Source organism: Somniosus microcephalus, chromosome 6 (assembly GCF_052327205.1).
Source record: "Somniosus microcephalus isolate GS21.2 chromosome 6, FLI_Smic_1.0, whole genome shotgun sequence".
In the NCBI taxonomy this organism is placed as follows: domain Eukaryota; kingdom Metazoa; phylum Chordata; class Chondrichthyes; order Squaliformes; family Somniosidae; genus Somniosus; species Somniosus microcephalus.
The window spans coordinates 13,405,285-13,424,056 of NC_140992.1; the positions used below are offsets into that span (position 1 = coordinate 13,405,285).

Below are 18,772 nucleotides of genomic sequence, written 5' to 3' on the forward strand. Positions count from 1 at the left end.
TGAACACTGTGCAGTTATCAGCAAACATCCCCATTTCTGACCTTATGTTGGAGGGAAGGTCATTGATGAAGCAACTGAAGATGGTTGGGCCTAGGACACTGCCCTGAGGAACTCCTGCAGCGACATCCTGGGGCTGTGATGATTGACCTTCAACCACCACAACCATAGACTCCCGCTAAAGCTCTATCCGAATCCATTCCTTACAATAATTCCATCACTCTCACTCAACCTTCTCTTCTTTCCCTCCTTGCAGGAAAAGAGAGCCCACAATAAGAGGGAGTGGGAGAAAATGGGAGGAGGCCATCAATCCATGGCATTTCTGGCCACTACAGAGGAAGCAGCACTGGATATTGCTGGAGTGGTTGACCAGCTGGAAGTGGGGGATGGAGCGAGGGGCTCATTAGAAGAATCTGGTGACAGAATAATTTGCCATACACTTGCATGGCTTTCATCAGTCATTCATATGGGATCTGATGTCAACAGCAAATGAATGCTCATCTGGTAGATAATGATATGTGTCTGCTGTCAACAGCTCATATATCTAAATGCTGTCTTTACTCTCCCAAAGGTCCATCAAGAGCTCTTCCACCCACACCACCCCCCCCCCCACCCCGCCCCACTGTCCAGGAGGAAGAGCAAGAAGAGTCCGCAGACGAACCTCCTGCCTCTGAGGGCGCAGCGTCACCTCATACAAGGCAAGCCAGCACCAGCACAGAGACGCACAACTCAGTGGGTCCGTCGCGAGATACAGTAGTGCTGTCAACTGGTGTATTGCACATCACAGGTGAGCAAGAGCAGATGGTGGAGACAGTGACAGCAGTGGAGAGTCCTTGTCAGAGGGCGCAGGAGTCTCCTAGCTCTGCTCAGCTGCATGTAGACGCTGCGCCACAGGGGCCATCAGGATGAGGGCAATCCTGGAGCTGCAGGAACAAGTGCTGTGACAGGTTTCTTGACCGCGGTGACTGCGAGTGTGCAGAGAATGGAGGAGTCCATCTCCAACACGAGCACCACCATAGTGCACTCACTGGCAACTATAAGTTCATCCCTGGATATGATGGCCACCTGCATGGAGGACATAATGCAGCAGTCTCATGAGAACATTGTTTTACTTCAGAGTAGTTGGGCATCCATGGAAGAGAGAAAGCAAAGGCTCATAGACGTCCTTTCTAGGAGGGCTGTCCATATTGACGTGGGCCCTCATGGCTCTACTGAAGTGCAGCAAGGTGCTCTCCAGGTACGTGCTAGCAGGGAAGTGCGGGTGGCCTATGAGAGGTATGATGGTGGATGGGGACATGGAAGTGGGGGCTCCTCTCCAAGCACTCTGACTTCCACCCCCTTACCAACCCCTCGCTCAGAGCCCCAGATGCCTCCCCGGCCAGCAATGTCCGAGTCTGCCCCTGCACAGTCGCAGGAGGAGCAGACTTTGGCAGGGCCCTCACAAGTTCCAAATCCCAGAGGACGACCACCAAAGGCATCTAAGCAGGCGCAGCAGGGAGGCGAGGAGGCTGTGTCTACCTCTGCTGAAGCCACAGGGATAGCACCACGTAGAAGCACTTGGAAAAGAAAGCTTTGATTATAACATTCCTCAGCCTCGTTTTTGGCCTCCTCAAAGGTGTCATGAACCATGTCTTCAGGGGATAGCCCTTGTCTCCAAGCAGCCAGGTGGAAAGACTGAGGGACGGTGGACTGGCTCAGGATGTACGAGTCATGGCAGTTGGGAACTTAGTCAGGGAACTTAGCACACGCGTGGATGATAATCTTCCTATGGATGCAGACCAACTACACATTGAGGGAATGGAACCCTTTGCGGTTGACAAATACCACTGGGTTCTGATGGGGCGTCTTGATGGCCACATATGTGCAGTCAATGATGCCCTGCACCCATGGGAAGCCAGCCAGAGCTCCAAAGCTGAGCACCCGCTCATTGACATTGCCTTCGTCACTTGCAAAGTGGATATAATTGGTGGACTTGTTAAAGAGGGCACGAGTGACCTGTGTGATGCATGTGTGGGCGGCCGTCTGTGAGATGCCGGAAATGTCTGCTGCAGATGCCTGGAAGGAGCCTGAGGTGAAGACGTTGAGGGCGCTGGTAACTTTGACAGCCACTGGTAAGGGGTGTTCACCCCTTCCTCTGGGCTGCAGGTCTTGCTCCAGCAATGTGCAAATGTCGGCGATGACCTGGCGCGATAGCTTGAGCCTCCTTTGGCACTGCTGCTCCATCATGTTGAGGAAGCACATCCTCTGCCTGTATACCCTGTGCTGGAGGTATCGCCTCCAGTGTGGTGCAGCCCTGCGCTGATGCCCTCTGCCCTGTGCAGCATCAGGTGGTTCAGGAGAATGTTGCCGCTCTTGTTGTTGCTGCTGCTGGTGTGACAGGTACTGCTGCTGCTGCGGCTGATCGTCATCAGATTCTGAGGACCAAGGTGAGAGAGCATAAGTCATGCCCATTCTGATGTTATATATGGCAGCTGAAGTTGAGATGACAGAAGCAATCTGTCAGTGGTGAGATGGTTGTTCCAAGGAGGTGACAGTGGATAGAGAGTTCACTCCAAACACTTCCAAACGGCATAAACCTCAAAGGTGTGTTTCAAGTCCTGAAGGCTCAAGCTTATAAGATTGGAAAGTGAACAGCTGTGATATGATAGCTTTTATACCACTTTTGCAGCTGTCAACTAGTCAGAGGAATGGAGAGTCATTGACAGCCCGACCTACTTAACTGACGTGATCCCCGAGTGCTGGGAACCTTGTGAAAAAGCTGGTAAAATGTTAAGTACATGGTAAGATGGTGTCTAAGTGCCTTTTAACAAGCTGTTAAGTATCTGAATTGGCTCACCCGCCGCTTGGTGTCGGGTCTGTAAAGCGCAGACAGACTCGACACTTGGGAAACTGACATGGAGGTGGGCAATCTTTGCAATTTTGACAGCAGACCCACCTCCGAACCCACCCTCTGAGCGCTAGCAAAATTCCAGCCTTTGACTCTGTATATTGGTTACGGGAGTAACAAGCCTTCAAAGCAGGCAAATAACTGCAGTGGTTTACCTCCGCCTTCCCACCAGTCCAGATGATAGCCTCCTCATTTAACACAAGATCTTGTCCTGTTTCTGTAGCTGCATCAAAATGTCCCACGTGTACAAATTTGACTGAGCCATCTTCCTTCTTCTGCCAATTCACAATGTCATATGTTGCAACTATATCACCGTTCTCATCAAAATAGATCTCTTCTCCCAATTTACTGGTGTATCTTACTTCTTTCAAGTAATGTAAAAGCTGAGCAAAGAGTTAGAGGTTAGAACTTCTTTCAAGTAATGTAAAAGCTGAGCAAAGAGTTAGAGGTTAGAACAGATTGCCAACATCATTACAGAACTAGCCAACAAAATCATTCTAAACTATCGGTTTTAGTTCTTTTTAGTCAATTCATAGTTTCAAATTTCTGCCATTCTTTAGATTCCATCTTCATTGATAGAACTTTGCAGGGACAGAGGGGGTGAACTTGGTCTCGGGCGGAAGCACAAAACGGACGATAGCGAAACAACTGCCCGTTTAATGCCTCGCACGATTTTTCTTTTACATTGACTTCAGTGGGTGGGACTGCAATCAACTTTTGCAGTTGTGATACCTAAACCTGATGGGGTTTTTGTAGGAATAGAGAAAAACCATTAGGCCCATCATGCCAGTCAGTTATCAATATATATCAACCCCACAGCCGAATGTTGTGCTGAATGAGCATAAAGCTCTTTGGCACATCCTGAGGTTGTGAAAGGTGCTATATAAATGTAACTTCTTTCTTTCTATATCTATAATTATTGCCTATCTGCCTTGTGGGTGAATCAGCTTTACTAAGTTTTTAAAAAATCTAAAATGGAGACAATTCTACCAGAGCTTCAGCTGAATGCAAACTACACACATTGTGGCATGTTTCTGTTGTGATATTTTCCAACAAGCATGCATAAAGCAATGGCTTCATTACATTGCATATCACACTGAGTTCCACATTTTAATCTTATTCTTATTGCTATGTTGAAAGTATTTCACATCCTACACCCGCTTCATTCCTACATCCTCATTCCATTGCAATTAAGATTCACCGCAATCCCACTCTAACTCATTTTGTTTCAGGACATCAATAATCCAACTCCCTACCTCTTTTTGTTTCTGCTAAAAGCTTTTAAAAGTCAAGCATCAACAACGACTGGGATAGGTACTGTTCTCTGCAGCCACAACTGAGAGTTCTGAAGGTTGTGTTGCCTGCCCGGTGCCAGGGTTAAAGACATCTCCTCGGGGCTGGAGGAGAACTTGGAGTGGGAGGGGGAGGATCCAGTTGTCATGGTTCATGTAGGAACCAACGACATAGGTAGAACTAGGAATGAGGTTCTGCTGAGGGAGTTTGAGGAGCTAGGATCCAAATTAAAAAGCAGAACCTCAATGGTAATAATCTCTGGATAGGGACAAACAGATTAGAGGTTTAAATGCATAGCTCAAAGAATGGTGTCGGAGGAAGTGGTTTCAGCTCATGGGGCACTGGCACCAGTACTGGGGAAAGAGGGAGTTGTTCCGTTGGGATGGGCTCGACTTAAAGCTAATGAAGGTAGGGGGTAGGCGAGGTGGGAGGATTCAGGAAAGAGTCAATTTAAAAGCAGCTAGAGAAATGTCAAGGCTCTAGAGCAGAGCAGAGTTTTGGGTAAAATTAAGCAGAGTGGGTCAGGAAGGGACAGAGAGAGTAACAAAGGTAATAAGGCATCAGTGACTAAGGTGACATCAGGGAAAAATAGAAATAAGTCAAAGCTAAAGGTACTATATCTGAATGCACGAAGCATTCACAACAAAATAGATGAATTAATAGCGCAGATAGAAATGAACAGGTTTGATCTAATAGCCATTACGGAGATATGGTTGCAATGCAGCCAAGGTTGGGAACTAAATATTCCAGGATACTTAACTTTTAGAAGAGATAGGCAAAATGGAAAAGGAGGAGGGGTAGCCCTGATAATTAAGGATGGGATAAAGACAGTAGAGAGAAAGGACCTTAGCTCCGAAAATCAAGAAGTAGAATCAGTTTGGGTGGAGCTAAGAAACAGCATGGGGCAGAAAACATTGGTGGGAGTTGTTTATCGGCCGCCAAACAATAGTTGTAATGTAGGGCAGAGTATAAATCAGGAAATTAGAGGTGCATGTAACAAGGGTAATACAGTAATCATGGGGGACTTTAATTTACATATAGACTGGGCAAACCAAATTTGCAGTAATAGTGTGGAGGACGAATTCATGGAATGTATACAAGATAGTTTTCTAGGTCAGTATGTTGCGGAACCAACTAAGGAACAGGCTATTTTAGATCTAGTATTGTGCAACGAGAAAGGGTTCATTAATAACCTTGTAGTAAAGGAGCCTTTAGGGAAGAATGATCATAATATGATAGAATTTTACATTGAGTTTGAAAGTAATTTGGTTCAATCGAAAACTAGGATCTTAAATCTAAACAAAGCAAACTACGTAGGTATGAGGGGCAAGTTGGCTAAGGTAGATTGGGAAACTACATAAAAAGGTATGACGGTAGACAAGCAATGGCTAGCATTTAAAGTATTCAGAGGGAACTGGGTGTCCTTGTACATGAATCACTGAAAGTTAACATGCAGGTACAGCAAGCAATTAGGAAAGCAAATGGCATGTTGGACTTCAATTCAAGAGGATTTGAGTATAAGAATAAAGATGTCTTGCTGCAATTATATAGGGCCCTGGTGAGACCAGACCTGGAGTATTGTGTACAGTTTTGGTCTCCTTACCTAAGGAAGGATATATTTGCCATAGAGGGAGTGCAGCGAAGGCTCACCAGACTGATTCCTGGGATTGGGGGATTGTCCTATGAGGAGAGATTGAGTAGACTAGGCCTATATTCTCTAGAGTTTAGAAGAATGAGAAGTGATCTCATTGAAATATACAAAATTCTTACAGGTCTTGACAGGGTAGATGCAGGGAGGATGTTTCCCCTGGCTGGGGAGTCTTGGACCAGGGGTCACAGGCTGAGAATAAGGGGTCGGCCATTTAGGGCTGAGATGAGGAGAAATTTCTTCACTCAGCAGGTGGTGAAACTTTGGAATTCTCTACCCCAGGGGGCTGTGGGGGTTCAGTCATTGATTATATTCAAGACAGAGATCGATAGATTTTTAGATATTAAGGGAATCAAGGGATATGGGGATAGTGAGGGAAAGTGTTGATGAGGTAGAAGGTCAGCCATGATCTTATTGAATGGCAGAGCAGGCTTGAGGGGCCGAATGGCCGACTCCTGCTCCTATTTCTTACTTTATGTTCTTAACCAAATAGCCATGAATTTCCAAAGGTCTCCGCTGTAACCCTGGTGGGGGTCAGGCGAAGCCCATCGGGAAAAGGCAGGGACTAGGTTACACCAAGTTCCGGCTGACTCCAGGAATTCCTGGATGGCCTTTTAAGGGACAGAGCCTCTGCCTCTTCCTTACATAGAATTACATAGAATGTACAGCAAAGAAACAGGCCATTTGGCCCAACTGGTCCACACGAGCCTCCTCCCACCTCTCTTCATCTAACCCTATCAGCATATCCTTTCATTGCTTTCTCCCTCATGTGCTTGTCTAGCTTCCCCTTAACTGCATCTATGCTATTTGCCTCAATTACACCATGTGGTAGTGAGCTCCACATTCTTACCATGCTTTGGGTAAAGAAGTTTCTCCTGAAATTCCTATTGGATGTATTGGTGACTCTCTTACATTGATGACTCCTAGTTATGGACTTCCCACAAGTGGTAATACCTTCTCTACTCTCCCCTATCAAACCGCTTCATAAATTTAAAGACCTCTATTAGGTCACCCCTCAGCCTTCCCTTTTCTAGAGAAAAGAGCACCAATGACTGCAAGGGAAGAAAGCCTTGGGCACAGACTCCCTATGCTGGGAGTACAGCTTCCCTGGCTCATAAGGGACCCAATGGGCTGGATTTTCATTGAGGAGGCATGTAGGAGGCGGGACTACAACTTTTGGGGTTGTAGTCCCGCCTCCATCGAGTTGTGGCCAACCCACGTGATTTTCACTTGATTGACCTTGTTGAGCCCATCCAGTGGGCTCAGCAGGCCAATTAAGGGCCACCCGGCAACAGGTGATGTCACAGACAGACAATTCATCTGTCAAGATCTTTTGACAGATGAAATATCAGCGTTTCACAGCTGTTTGAAGCTGTCAATCACTGACAATCTGCACTCTAAGTTAATTCCTTCCTCTCAGGATGATTTAGAGATCTCTCTGCAACAGAAAGCTGAATGCTGCCGATTTTGACAGATCGCGGCCATTCTGCTTTCTGTGCCGGTGAGATGAGGGACTCCCGAGACCTGAAGGAAGGAAGGCTGTAAAGGTAAGTAAATGTAAGTAAAACTTCTTTAAACACTTTACACACACCAAACACACTTACCTCTGCACTCACGCACCCATCGCTCACCTGAACACCGGACATCTCGACCCCTCCAAGCCCTTCATCCTGACAGCCCACCTCGCTAACTTGGCGTGGTTTGGAGCCATCGGAAATCCCACACTTCACCAATAAAAATAGGGATTAGGCTAAAAACTGCCACTAATCCCCTTCCCGCCTCAGGGAGGCGGGTCCCAGCGTGGGTCGGGTACCCCCCTCCTTTGAAACTTGCATGGAGGCGGGTTGGGGGTGGGATGGGTTCGTGCCCCCCGATTTCAAGATTTTAAACCCCCACATGCCTCCAATCCTGCCTCCACGGTTCAATGAAAATCCTGCCCAATGTATTACTGGAGGCCTGAGATCCTGAGAGAGATGAGTTGCACTGGCTTCCAATTGGATGCAAGTGGGACTCCACCACAGGGTCGAGGCCAGGGAAGCCGCTTTTAAAAAACCAAATTTGGATTGCCCCCGCCCCTCCTCCCTTTACATGGGGGTCAAAGGGCAGGTGGATGGAGTCTTGAGGAGGGCAGAGATTGGGCGCTCGTCCCTGATGGTGGCTAGGAACTGGATTTCCAGCCCCATGGGGCAGATGGGCACAGGATACTGGACCATATTGCAGATGCCCAGCGGCCCCAGGGAAATGAGGTGCCCTCTAAGAAACTCTGCAAACTCCGGCTGTTTCGGTACTGGAGGGCACTGGCATCCGTGATCCCAGTATAACCACCCAAATCATAGTCCATTGATTTCTGATCCTATCTCTTCATTTATCTTCACTTTCTCTCCGTCTCTTTTCAACCGCAGTGATGACATGACCCTTGAATCTGCAGCACAATTGAATTATATAGATCTGAAATTGTTTTATAATTCCTAAAATACTTTACCTGCCAAGGTTGGAAGTCGAAGATGTTTGCGCAAGTTTGATTGTCAAACGGGCCACTACCATTTTTACACGAATATAAATTGTGAAGTGAATGAGCTATTGCATATACTGCTTTGTACACGTTATATGAAATTCTTAATTCTGATACATCGGAATATATATTGTAAGTATTGTTTAACTCTTCTGATCCCGTGCATTTTTTCTGAGATAACATTGATGCTCGCTGCCCTTTGCGTTCAACTGGCGTCCCAAGAGAACATTGAAATATTGTTTCCCACAACTCTTTGACAAAGATAATATTTGGAGTTTTGAAAGGGTGAGTTTGAAGAAGGAAATTTCTCAGGCCTGGAATTTCTGCTCTGTGAATTGCAAACCCTATTGTCCCGCTCAAAGACAGGAGATTTTCTCTTGTTGCAATTAAAGCAGATGTAACCCAGGCCTCACTCGCTATCCATTGTCTACCACTGATATTTTGCTTTACAACTTCTCTGATTAAAGGATACACATCTCCCTCAAGAGCAAACATGACAATGACCCTGGCGGTAGATGTTTTGATTGTCTCTGTTATTTGAAGTATCTTTCGCCTGGAGTACACTTTTGGAATTACTTCAGTGAAAGCAATGCACACGCCATATTTTCTGACTTCATCGCTGAATGCTTGAATCCCATATAGGCTGTAGTCATCATCACCTGCCACCGATCCAACCCAGGTCCAGCCGAACCGATGTACTAATTGAGCTACAGCTCTGGCCTGGAAGGCATCACTTGGTATTGTTCTGAAAAAAGTCGGGAACTCGTTTCTGTTACTGAGACAGGTACAAGATGAGAAGTAGCTGACCTGGGGAAAAAAATTAAAGATGGAAGATATCATGTAAAGTTTCATAAATAATTGAGACATGAGAATAGAACAATCACTTGGACATAGTATGAATGCAGATGCAGAAACCACATTAGAATGGTACAAATTGTTGAAAGAAATTGAAGAAACTTCTTTACCCAGAGAGTAGTGAGAATGTGGAACTTGCTACCAAAGGGAATAGTTGACGCAAATGGTATAGATGCATTTAAGGTGAAGCTAGATAAGCATATGAGGGAGAAAGGAATAGAAGGATACGTTGATAGGGCGAGATGAAGTAGGTTGGGAGGAAGCTTGTGTGGATCATAAACACTGACATGGACTGGTTGGACTGAATGGCCTGTTTCTGTGCAGTATATTCTATGTCATTCTATGTAAGTCGTATTATATTAATTTGGGTTACTAACCATTCAGCATTGTCCATCCCCACATCCACTTCCAGGTCAGAAAGTCAAGTCCTTCATAACTGCCATTAATGCTGCTCAAATCAATTGGATTTAGTTGGACAATGTTAGATTTTTTATCCCCCTTTTGCATGTGTGACAATTTTCAACCAAGTAAAATGAGCAGGTTGGAAAGGTGCAGCTTTAGTAGTTCCCACAACATTCAAACCGAATGACAAATTGAACCAGTTGTTGGGCCTAGCCAACTCTTCTAATAATAATTCTCTCACCCCCAACAAACACACTGAACACCAACACAACCTACCAGCGTCACCCAAAACTAAGCATACTAGGGACATTCTGATTGGCCTCACTGGCCTAGTCTAGGGTGGGAAATTGGTCAGGATCACTGTCCCTTGACTCCTATTGATAGTATGCGTATGTAGATGATGCCCCCATGATTTAATGGTCTGATAACACTCAGTATCAAAGCTTGCACATAAACAGTAGCCATTTAGGAACATGTGGGCCAGATTTTCCGTGTGCTGTGAGGCGGGCTTTTAGGCGTGCGGGGGGGGGCAAAAATCCTGAATTCGGGGGTCCCGACGCCATCCCACCCAAAACCCGCCTCCACGTAAGTTTCAGAGGAGGCGGGCACCCGCCCCGCACTGGGACCCGCCGACCCGAGGCGGGAAGGGATTAGTGCCAATTAACTGCCTGTTAACAGGTAGTTATCAGGCAGTTTTTAGCCTAATCCCTATTTGGAGGGGTATCATGTGGGATTCCCAACGGCTCCAAACCACGCCAGGTTAGAGCAGGTGGGCCGTTGGGTTGAAGGACTTGGAGGGGTCGCGATGTCAGTGTTCAGGTGTGTGATGGGTGCATGAGTGCAAAGGTAAGTGTGTTTGGTGTGTCTAAAGTGTGTAAAGAAGTTTAAATTACCTGTACTTACTTTAACAGCCTTTCTTCCTGTAGGCGTCGGGAGTTCATCACTCAGCCGGCACTGAAAGCTGAATGGCTGCGATCTGTCAAAAGTGACAGCCTTCAGCTTTGAGTGCCGGTGACAGTTCTAACTGAGTCTGCGTAGAAGGACTCAGGTTAGAAGTCAGACTGTCAGTGTTTGACAGCTTCAAACAGCTGTGAAACACTGATATTTCATCTGTCAAAAACCCTTGACAGATGAAATTTCAGTCTGTGACGTCACCTGTTGTTGGGTGGCCCTTAATTGGCCTGCTGAGCCCGCTGGTCAATCAAGGGAAAATCACGTCGATTGGCCGGACGTCGATGGAGGCGGGACTAAAAACCGAAAGTTGTAGTCCCGCCTCCTTCCCGACTGCCGAATGAAAATCCAGCCCATAGAAACAAAGGAATTGTTAGACGGAAAAAAATCAGTGCCCATCCAGTTGCCGTCTACTATCTTGGTAGTCACATGATACAACGATAATGGAGAAGAAAGAAAGAATGAATTAATGAATGAATTAATTACAATTATATAGTGCCTTTCACGACCACCGGTCATCCCAAAGCACTTTACAGCCAATGAAGTACTCTTGATGTGTAGTCACTATTGTAATGTAGGAAATACGGCAGCCAAATTGCACACAGCAAGTTCCCACATACAGCAATAATGACCAGATAATCTCTTTTAGTGATATTGATTGAGGGATAAATATTGTCCAGGAGACTGGAGATAACTCCCCTGCTCTTCTTCAAAACAGTGCCATGAGATCTTTTACATCCACCTAAGAGAGCAGACTGGGCCTCAGTTTAACGTCTCATTCAAAAGACGGCCCCTCTGACAGTGCAGCACTCCCTCAGTACTGCACTGGAGTGTCAGCTTAGAATTTTGTGCTCAAGTCTCAGGAGTGGGACTTGAACCCACAACCTTCTAACGACTCAGAGGCACGGGTGCCACCCATTGAGCTACAGCTGACTAATCACAGAAATTTATCTCCATCAATTATCTCTATCAACAGACCTAGCTATGATACAAGGAAACCCCCAGTGGTGGAAAGCTTTGGGAACTATAGGTCCAAAGTCATCTTTTTCCTGCCAAGCACACTACATTTACCACATGTCATGTCTCAAGTTACTCATATACTTTATCCCAAAAAATTATTTTCTGAAGGAATGCTTCCACCCTCTCCCTAGGGATTCTGTTCCATAGATTGACCATGCTCTCACCAAAATATTGTTTCTGTAGGTTTTGAACTTCAAGCACAGACTGTGTCCTCTGGTTCTACGGTTCTGGACAAGATGAAATAGCTTGTCATAGTCTACATTATCTAGTTCCTTTAGGATCCTAAAAACAGCAATCATATTACCTCACAACTTTCTCTTTTTCACTGAGAACATGTCCAATTTACACAATTGCTCAGCACCTGCCAGTACTGAGCTTTAGCAAATGGTCTCTGACCCAAACATCAGCCCATGCCCCCTTCCCTCAGACACTAATAGACCCTCCCCACAGCGCAAACATCTGGTGCTGTGAAGGAAATCCAGCTGAGGTTTGAAGTTGCTAAAGTAACTAAAATACATGTTGATCCATCTTTTGGGTGAGCTGTTAAAGCAAGACCTTGTCTCCCATGGCAATATTTGAAGAGGAATAGAGTGCTTTCCCAATATCCTGGACAACATTCCTGTTTCAATGACTAGCAAAAACAGGTTGACTGGTCATTCAACACATATACTGTATGTGGGATCTTGCTGTGTGCAAAATTGGCTCCATGTTTGCAACAAAAATGACTACACATTAAAAGTAATTGTTTGGATGTGAAGTGCTTTGGGTGTCATAAAAATATGATAATATTCTTACAAAAGCAAGTTCTTTCATTCTTTTTTTGCTGAGCCGCGGTCGGAAGTTCATGTTCACAATCATGATCTTACCATTGGAATTTTGAAGGGCGTCATTGTTTTGGCTACTACTAAAGATTGTGTTGACCCGGAGTCGCCGACAATCACAGGAATGGAAGAAGTTCCCTTGCAGCTGTAATTGGAGACATCTTCATATGGTCCACTGGCTAATGTCAACACTGTCCTTAGTGAATGAGTTGGTGTGGTGCACGTGTCATAAATATCATAGCCTAGTGTTATATTTGGCAGGAGCGCTGGGTCATTGTTTATTTCTTGTAATGTAAAGAGCATCGTCTGCATCCAGCGGAACGACCTGGAATTGAAACTGAGACGTACATGTTCATTGGTTAGTCGCTTCATTTACAAATCCAAAGCTTAGAAGATTTTGAATATCATGTGTTATACTAAAATAATTCATATACGAACAATGTACTATCGCAAATTTGACTGGGAACCAAATGATGAAACTGTAGCCTGTCAGACAACGAAAGATAACAGTAATTACTAAAATTTTCAATCTTATAACTGCCAGATTGGATATATTGATAGCACAGGCTTGGCTTAGTTAATAACGCTCTGGCCTCTGAATCAGAAGATTATGGGGAGAAAATGGGGTGACGCCCATTTTGGGGTGCTAATTTTAGCGCCCCGAAAAAGTTAGCGCCCCCCCCCGCCGTAAATTCAGTAGTGACGCCTCACACAGGAGGTGGGGTGCTACTGAAAGCATTCCACCTCCTGCTTGTGGCGCGACTACTGAATTTCACGGCGCTACGTTCAACAGCGCCACGTGCAGAGGCACGTAGCACCACGTCATTGCAGGCCTCTTCCCCTGATTAAATAATTAAATTAAATTACTGCTAAGCGATTGCGGCCGGCACCCCGCATACAAAAGCGAAAGGGGGCAGGTGCTGGCAGTCGGCCAAAGTAAAAATGGCCATCCGACACCTGCTCTTTAACTTGCGCCGCCGCCGCTGCCAATCCGCCCCCTGATCCTGTCGCACGTATTGTCCTGCGATAGGTCAGGGGGCGCAAGGGAAGTATGCGGCCAAGGTGCAAGTGAGGCGCTGCGCACGGCGATGACATCATCGCCAGTGGCGCAGCGCCGCAGGGCTCTGCTGATTACCACCGCCACTAACCTCCCGCTGAATTTTCCAGGAGGCGTTACCGGGCGCTAGGGGATTTGTGCCCCGTTAGCACCCCCCGGAGGTGCGAACAATAGACACAAACCAACCCAATTTATCCCCCTATGAGTTGAAGCCCCTCTCCTAGATTTGAGCTTATGATGAGGGTTGACACTTCAGTGTAGTACTGAGTGCTGTATTGTTGGAGGCGCCGTCTTTTGGATGAGCTGGGATGAGATGGGCAATAAATGCTGGCCTTGCCAGAGACGCCCAGATCCCATAAGCAAATTTTAAAAAATGTTGAACCGAGGCTCCGTCTTCCTGTTCAGGTGGATGTAAAAGCTCCCATGGCAAAATTCAAAGAAGACAAGTGAGTTACCCTGGACAACATTCTTCCCACCACTAAAACCAGATTAACTGGCCATTGATATCCTTTCCTGACACAGGGATCTTTTTGTGTGCAAATTATCTTCTGCCCTTTGAAGGCAGAAACACATAAAAAATAATGTCAAGTGTTTTGTGACCTCTTAAAGACATGATAAGGTGCTAGTTGTTTCTTTCCATCTCTTCCATTTCATGCCACATTAATTGTCTTTAAAAGACCTGCACATTAAAGTGCCAGACCACCGTAATGACACAAAATGATTAAAGAGAATCATTACATAGAATTACATAGAATTTACAGCACCGAAACAGGCCGTTCAGCCCAACTGGTCTAAGCCAGTGTTTATGCTCCACACGATCCTCCTCCCACCCTACTTCATCTCATCCTATCAACATATCCTTCTATTCCCTGCTCCCTCATGTACTTATATAGCTTCCCAGTAAAAGCATCTATGATGTTTTTACATATAAAATAATGCATATTAAAATGAAAAAATACACAGAAAAAAAATGGAAAACAAAATGATTAAATGTATTTTTTTTCATTTTATGTAATTTTTTACTTGACACCATAGTTCCTCTGGCCTTCATACTAGACAATACCCCTTACAACATGTGAGTTGCCATTCAAATGTGACTTGTTTTACAGATTTTTTTCCTTCCCACAGCTGAGAGACACCAAAACCTATGATAAATAGTTATCTCCTTGTATAGGTCCAATCTGGAATGGAAATTGACATAAGAAAGCTACTCGGCACTTGGTCTGAGTATTAAACAAGGCTTTAATCAACTGTTTTACAACATGGAGATCTAGTTGTGTCCTTCACTAGTTCCTGTTAAAGAATGTCCTGAGCAAGCTGGGCCCGTGCCCGAGTATTTATACTCTCCCTGGACAGCGCCACCAGCAGGCCGCCCAGTATTATTTCATAAGTCATTTCCACATGAATGATAAGATTCAAGTCAGAAAGTATGGGTGTTGAATCTACATCTGTCCCATTCTGACCCTGGTGTTCCAAGCGGCAGCAGCACTGCACCATAGCGGAAGGAAGTGAAATGCTTTAAGATAATTATCCACACAATAAAACAGAACATGGTGCGGAAACTTATAAAGTCATGCTTGTTGAGAAACTGCAAAAATGTTTTTAAACAGCGTTGACATCCCCTTTAAAGGTTACTGCCCGTGGGACACAGCATGGTACACTACTCCTGTTCTTCTCTAGGGATGTTATTATGCTGCAGGTGCTGCTGTGAGTTTGGTATCTATCTATGCAGGGCTGGAAGAACCATGTTACAGTGGCACCTCCACATAGTTCTCTGGCCGAGTAAAATGAAATTCTCCGGATGCCACTTTAATTGTCCATCTCACTCCCACTCTGACCTCTCTGTCCTTGGCCTCCTACACTGTTCCAATGAAGTACAATGTAAGCTCAAGGAACATCACCTCATCTTTCTACTAGGCACTTTACTACTTTACAGTCTAAACACTGAGTTTAACAACAGTAGTTCTTCGCCACCGCTCCCATTTTCTCTCGGACATCCTGTAACCATTTACACCTCCTCTGGACCCATCTTTTGTTTCCATGTTTGTCCCATTATCACCTCCTTTTGCCTTGCACCATCATCCCTTTTGTCATTTAATCACTCCTGCCCTCCACACAATCACAGACCTTCCCTTTTTGTTCTTTTTCTGTTCCCTTTTCATTGGCTCTGTACTTACTTAAAGCTGTTCATCCCTAACATTTTCCAGTTCTGACAGAAGGTAATTGACCTGAAATGTTAACCCTGTTTCTCTCTCTATTGATACTGCCTGACCTGCTGTGTATTTCCAGGAAATTCTGTTTCTTTTTCTCTGAATGAGAGTCTTGTGACATCTGGAAATTACAGTACATATTTGGATCAATATAAAGACGAAACTGTTTCCACATCAATGCACTCCTGGCAGTATAACTGGCTTGTAAGCACTGTGTCAATGTCAAACCCATGCAAATAAACTAAAGTTCTCCTCCACTTTAACTTATCGTAATAAGTGAAATATAATCTGGCATCTAAATCCATTTCCCAGTAGATATCTATGCATAACACAAGATAACTTTACATTCAGCGCTAATTGTCACTAATTTGTTAATGTCTCCCTGGAGACAACAAGATGAAAAAATATCTTGCTGGTTAAGAATTTATCTATTTCCTGAGGCTGAAGTGCAGTGATTTTATCAGCATCGTTTATAGAACTTTATATTACATCGGACTTCCATTGAACCTGAAGTCACAATACATAGATGCCATTGTAGGGCTCGTAGAGTAAGAGAATGTTTTATTCCTCAGGGTTGCATTTCCATTCTTATTGATAAGCATACAGGTGCAAAAATAAATCTAAGTTGCAGCATATTAATATAAATTGAAGGATGTATTGGGGTAATTTTCCCTTTGGGTGTGGGCAGAAAACTGGCTTTGATTTTTTTAACTTAACTGGTGTTGCGGACGTGATCTGTACACAACTGATCTACTCTGTAACATTAAAATTCTGCAAAGCAGCTTATGGGGGGTGAAATTCAACCTGGGCAGGGGCACAAGGCGGGCGAAATGTCAAAATTCCAGCCCCCTATTATACGCCATCCGTTGAAGTCAGTGCGATTGAATATCGGGCGGGGCTTGTAACGGGCGACCAATGCAATACTGCCTGTTCCGCGTCCCCACCCAAGTCAAATTTCACCCGAATCGTCTTTACAACTGTAAATTCTCTAAAATAATATTGTATCTAATTTTGCAACAAATCCAATGCACCTTTAGTACTTCTTCAGAGAAATTGGAATGCCTTCTCAGTAACCATCATTATCTTTTAAGTCTAGCAATAATTTACAGTGTTTAGGACAGATATCTTTTGTATTTCTGTTTACAACAAAATACAATAAGATACCTATTTGTTTAAATTCACAACTAAATGCCATTTGATGGTTCACTTGTTAAAGGCCATCTCCTGTGATACCCCTGAGCCATACAGAGCAATAAAGTTCTTGATTTGATTCCCAGTTTGTGGGGATGCTACATTTCGGTCTCATCATCTCTGCACTATGAAGGGGGAAAAAATCAACTGAGATCCCAGTTCCTGATCACCATCCAGTGACCACTGCTTGAAAACGTTCATTTGTGAACATCAAGTAAGGCCAGGAATAGGACTGACTATGATGCGGCAGTCAGCCTACACTCACTCTCTAGGCTCACACATAAAGAATGATCACTTGGTCGAGGTGCTAGCTGGTGCCTGTGGAATTATCCTACAGCATATTCGGGAAAGTAAAGAAAGAACTTGCAATTATATAGCGCCTTTCACCACCTCAGGCCGTCCCGAAGCTCTTTACAGCTAATGTAATACTTTTGAAGTGTCATCAAAGTAGGCGAGCATATTGGAGGGATGGGGTGGGAAAAGATTCTTTAAATCCTAATTTCCTAAATTCTAGATATATTTATTTTTCCCCAGAAATTTAAGGAAATCAAATGAAAATACCTTCTGGTTAAACTATTTCATGATTAAATTATGAATACCAAAAAATTCGAGCAACCTGAGCATTTACTAAGTTTTCTAATTAAATATTACTCGACTAACCTGTTGGACTTTTTCTCACAGACGTATAATGTGGACAGTGAAGCTTACACTTAAAGAACTAAGAAAATTCTGCTTTCTCTGCTGTTCAACATTTTTCTAATGATAATGCCGAGTGCCCTGACAATCTTATGATTATATTTATGTAGTTTACACATACTAATACAGAAATGACAACAGAAAATGCTGGAAGCATTCAGCAGGTCAGGCAGCATCGAGGAGAGTGAGAAACAAAATCAACGTTTCGTGTCCCCGGCTCGAAACGTTGATTCTGTTTTTCTCTCATCGATGCTGCCTGGCCTGCTGAGTGTTTCCAACATTTTCTGTTGTCATTTCAGATTTCCAGCATCCGCAGTATTTTGCTATTGACATACTAATACAATATTGGCTATATCATTACAATGGTTTAACAAGCATTTTAATTATATTATCATAAAATCATAGACATTCTGGCAGAAAGGAAGGCTGTTTGCCCATTGTGTCTACCTCCTCACCAGAGCTACCTATCCTCATCACATTTCTCTGCTCTTTCCTATTAATAATTTTCTTCTTTGATGTCGCGATTGATCCAGCTTTAATATCCACTTGTGGTAAAGAATTTCATATCTTAGCAATCATCTGTGTGAAAAAAAAACCTTCTATCTTCCTACTCCTAATCCATATTGTTATTAAATGCTTATTTACATTCTGTAAAAATGAAGTATTACTCTGCAGTTTGTGTTCATTTAGACAGCGTTAATGCCACTGAAAACATTCACTAGAATTGTTTGAAGTGATTTCCAGTGTAACAAAATACAAGACATCCTCAGATTCTGACTTACCCATCACAGACTGGTGGCTTTGGTTCTGCACTGAAGGACAGGTTTGGTTTAATTATTCTAAAATGAATAGGAAACAAGCCATTCAGGACAACATCCCCCTTCATAGAAACTCCAGAAAGATCGAACTTCCCTTGGTGTCTGCACGTTGGCGCAGCTGTTCCAGCTGTAGGAGACATCAGAAGAAACAAGCTCAAAGGCAAAAGGAAACACATTGTCACCTTGCTCATGCAGCAATTGTGACTCACTGCTCCTTTCCATCCCTTTTTATATACTCTCAGCAGATTAGATAATGCCAAGTGAATAGATGGGTGATTAAATGTTACAAGTAAATGCATCTGAATAGCTCAACACTGCCCAAATCACTAAAGCCTTCAGTACACCTGAGAATAGAAAATAACTGAAGAATGCACATTGTTATGTTGGGCCAATAATTCCTGTCCCAATGCGTGA

The 18,772-nt window shown here is 44.2% G+C and overlaps 1 protein-coding gene across 1 annotated transcript in view; it reads right to left on the minus strand.

Moving 5' to 3' along the window:
- LOC147115483 (extracellular calcium-sensing receptor-like) overlaps positions 1-18,772 on the minus strand; it is a 45,871-nt gene that overhangs the window by 6,915 nt on the left and 20,184 nt on the right. Inside the window, exons 2-5 of the mRNA XM_085989594.1 lie at positions 18,323-18,485; positions 12,432-12,723; positions 8,308-9,144; positions 3,040-3,267 (exon numbers count right to left, since the gene is read on the minus strand). Of these exons, the coding sequence (XP_085845720.1) occupies positions 3,040-3,267; positions 8,308-9,144; positions 12,432-12,723; positions 18,323-18,485 (1,520 nt within the window). The remainder of the gene's footprint in view (positions 1-3,039; positions 3,268-8,307; positions 9,145-12,431; positions 12,724-18,322; positions 18,486-18,772) is intronic.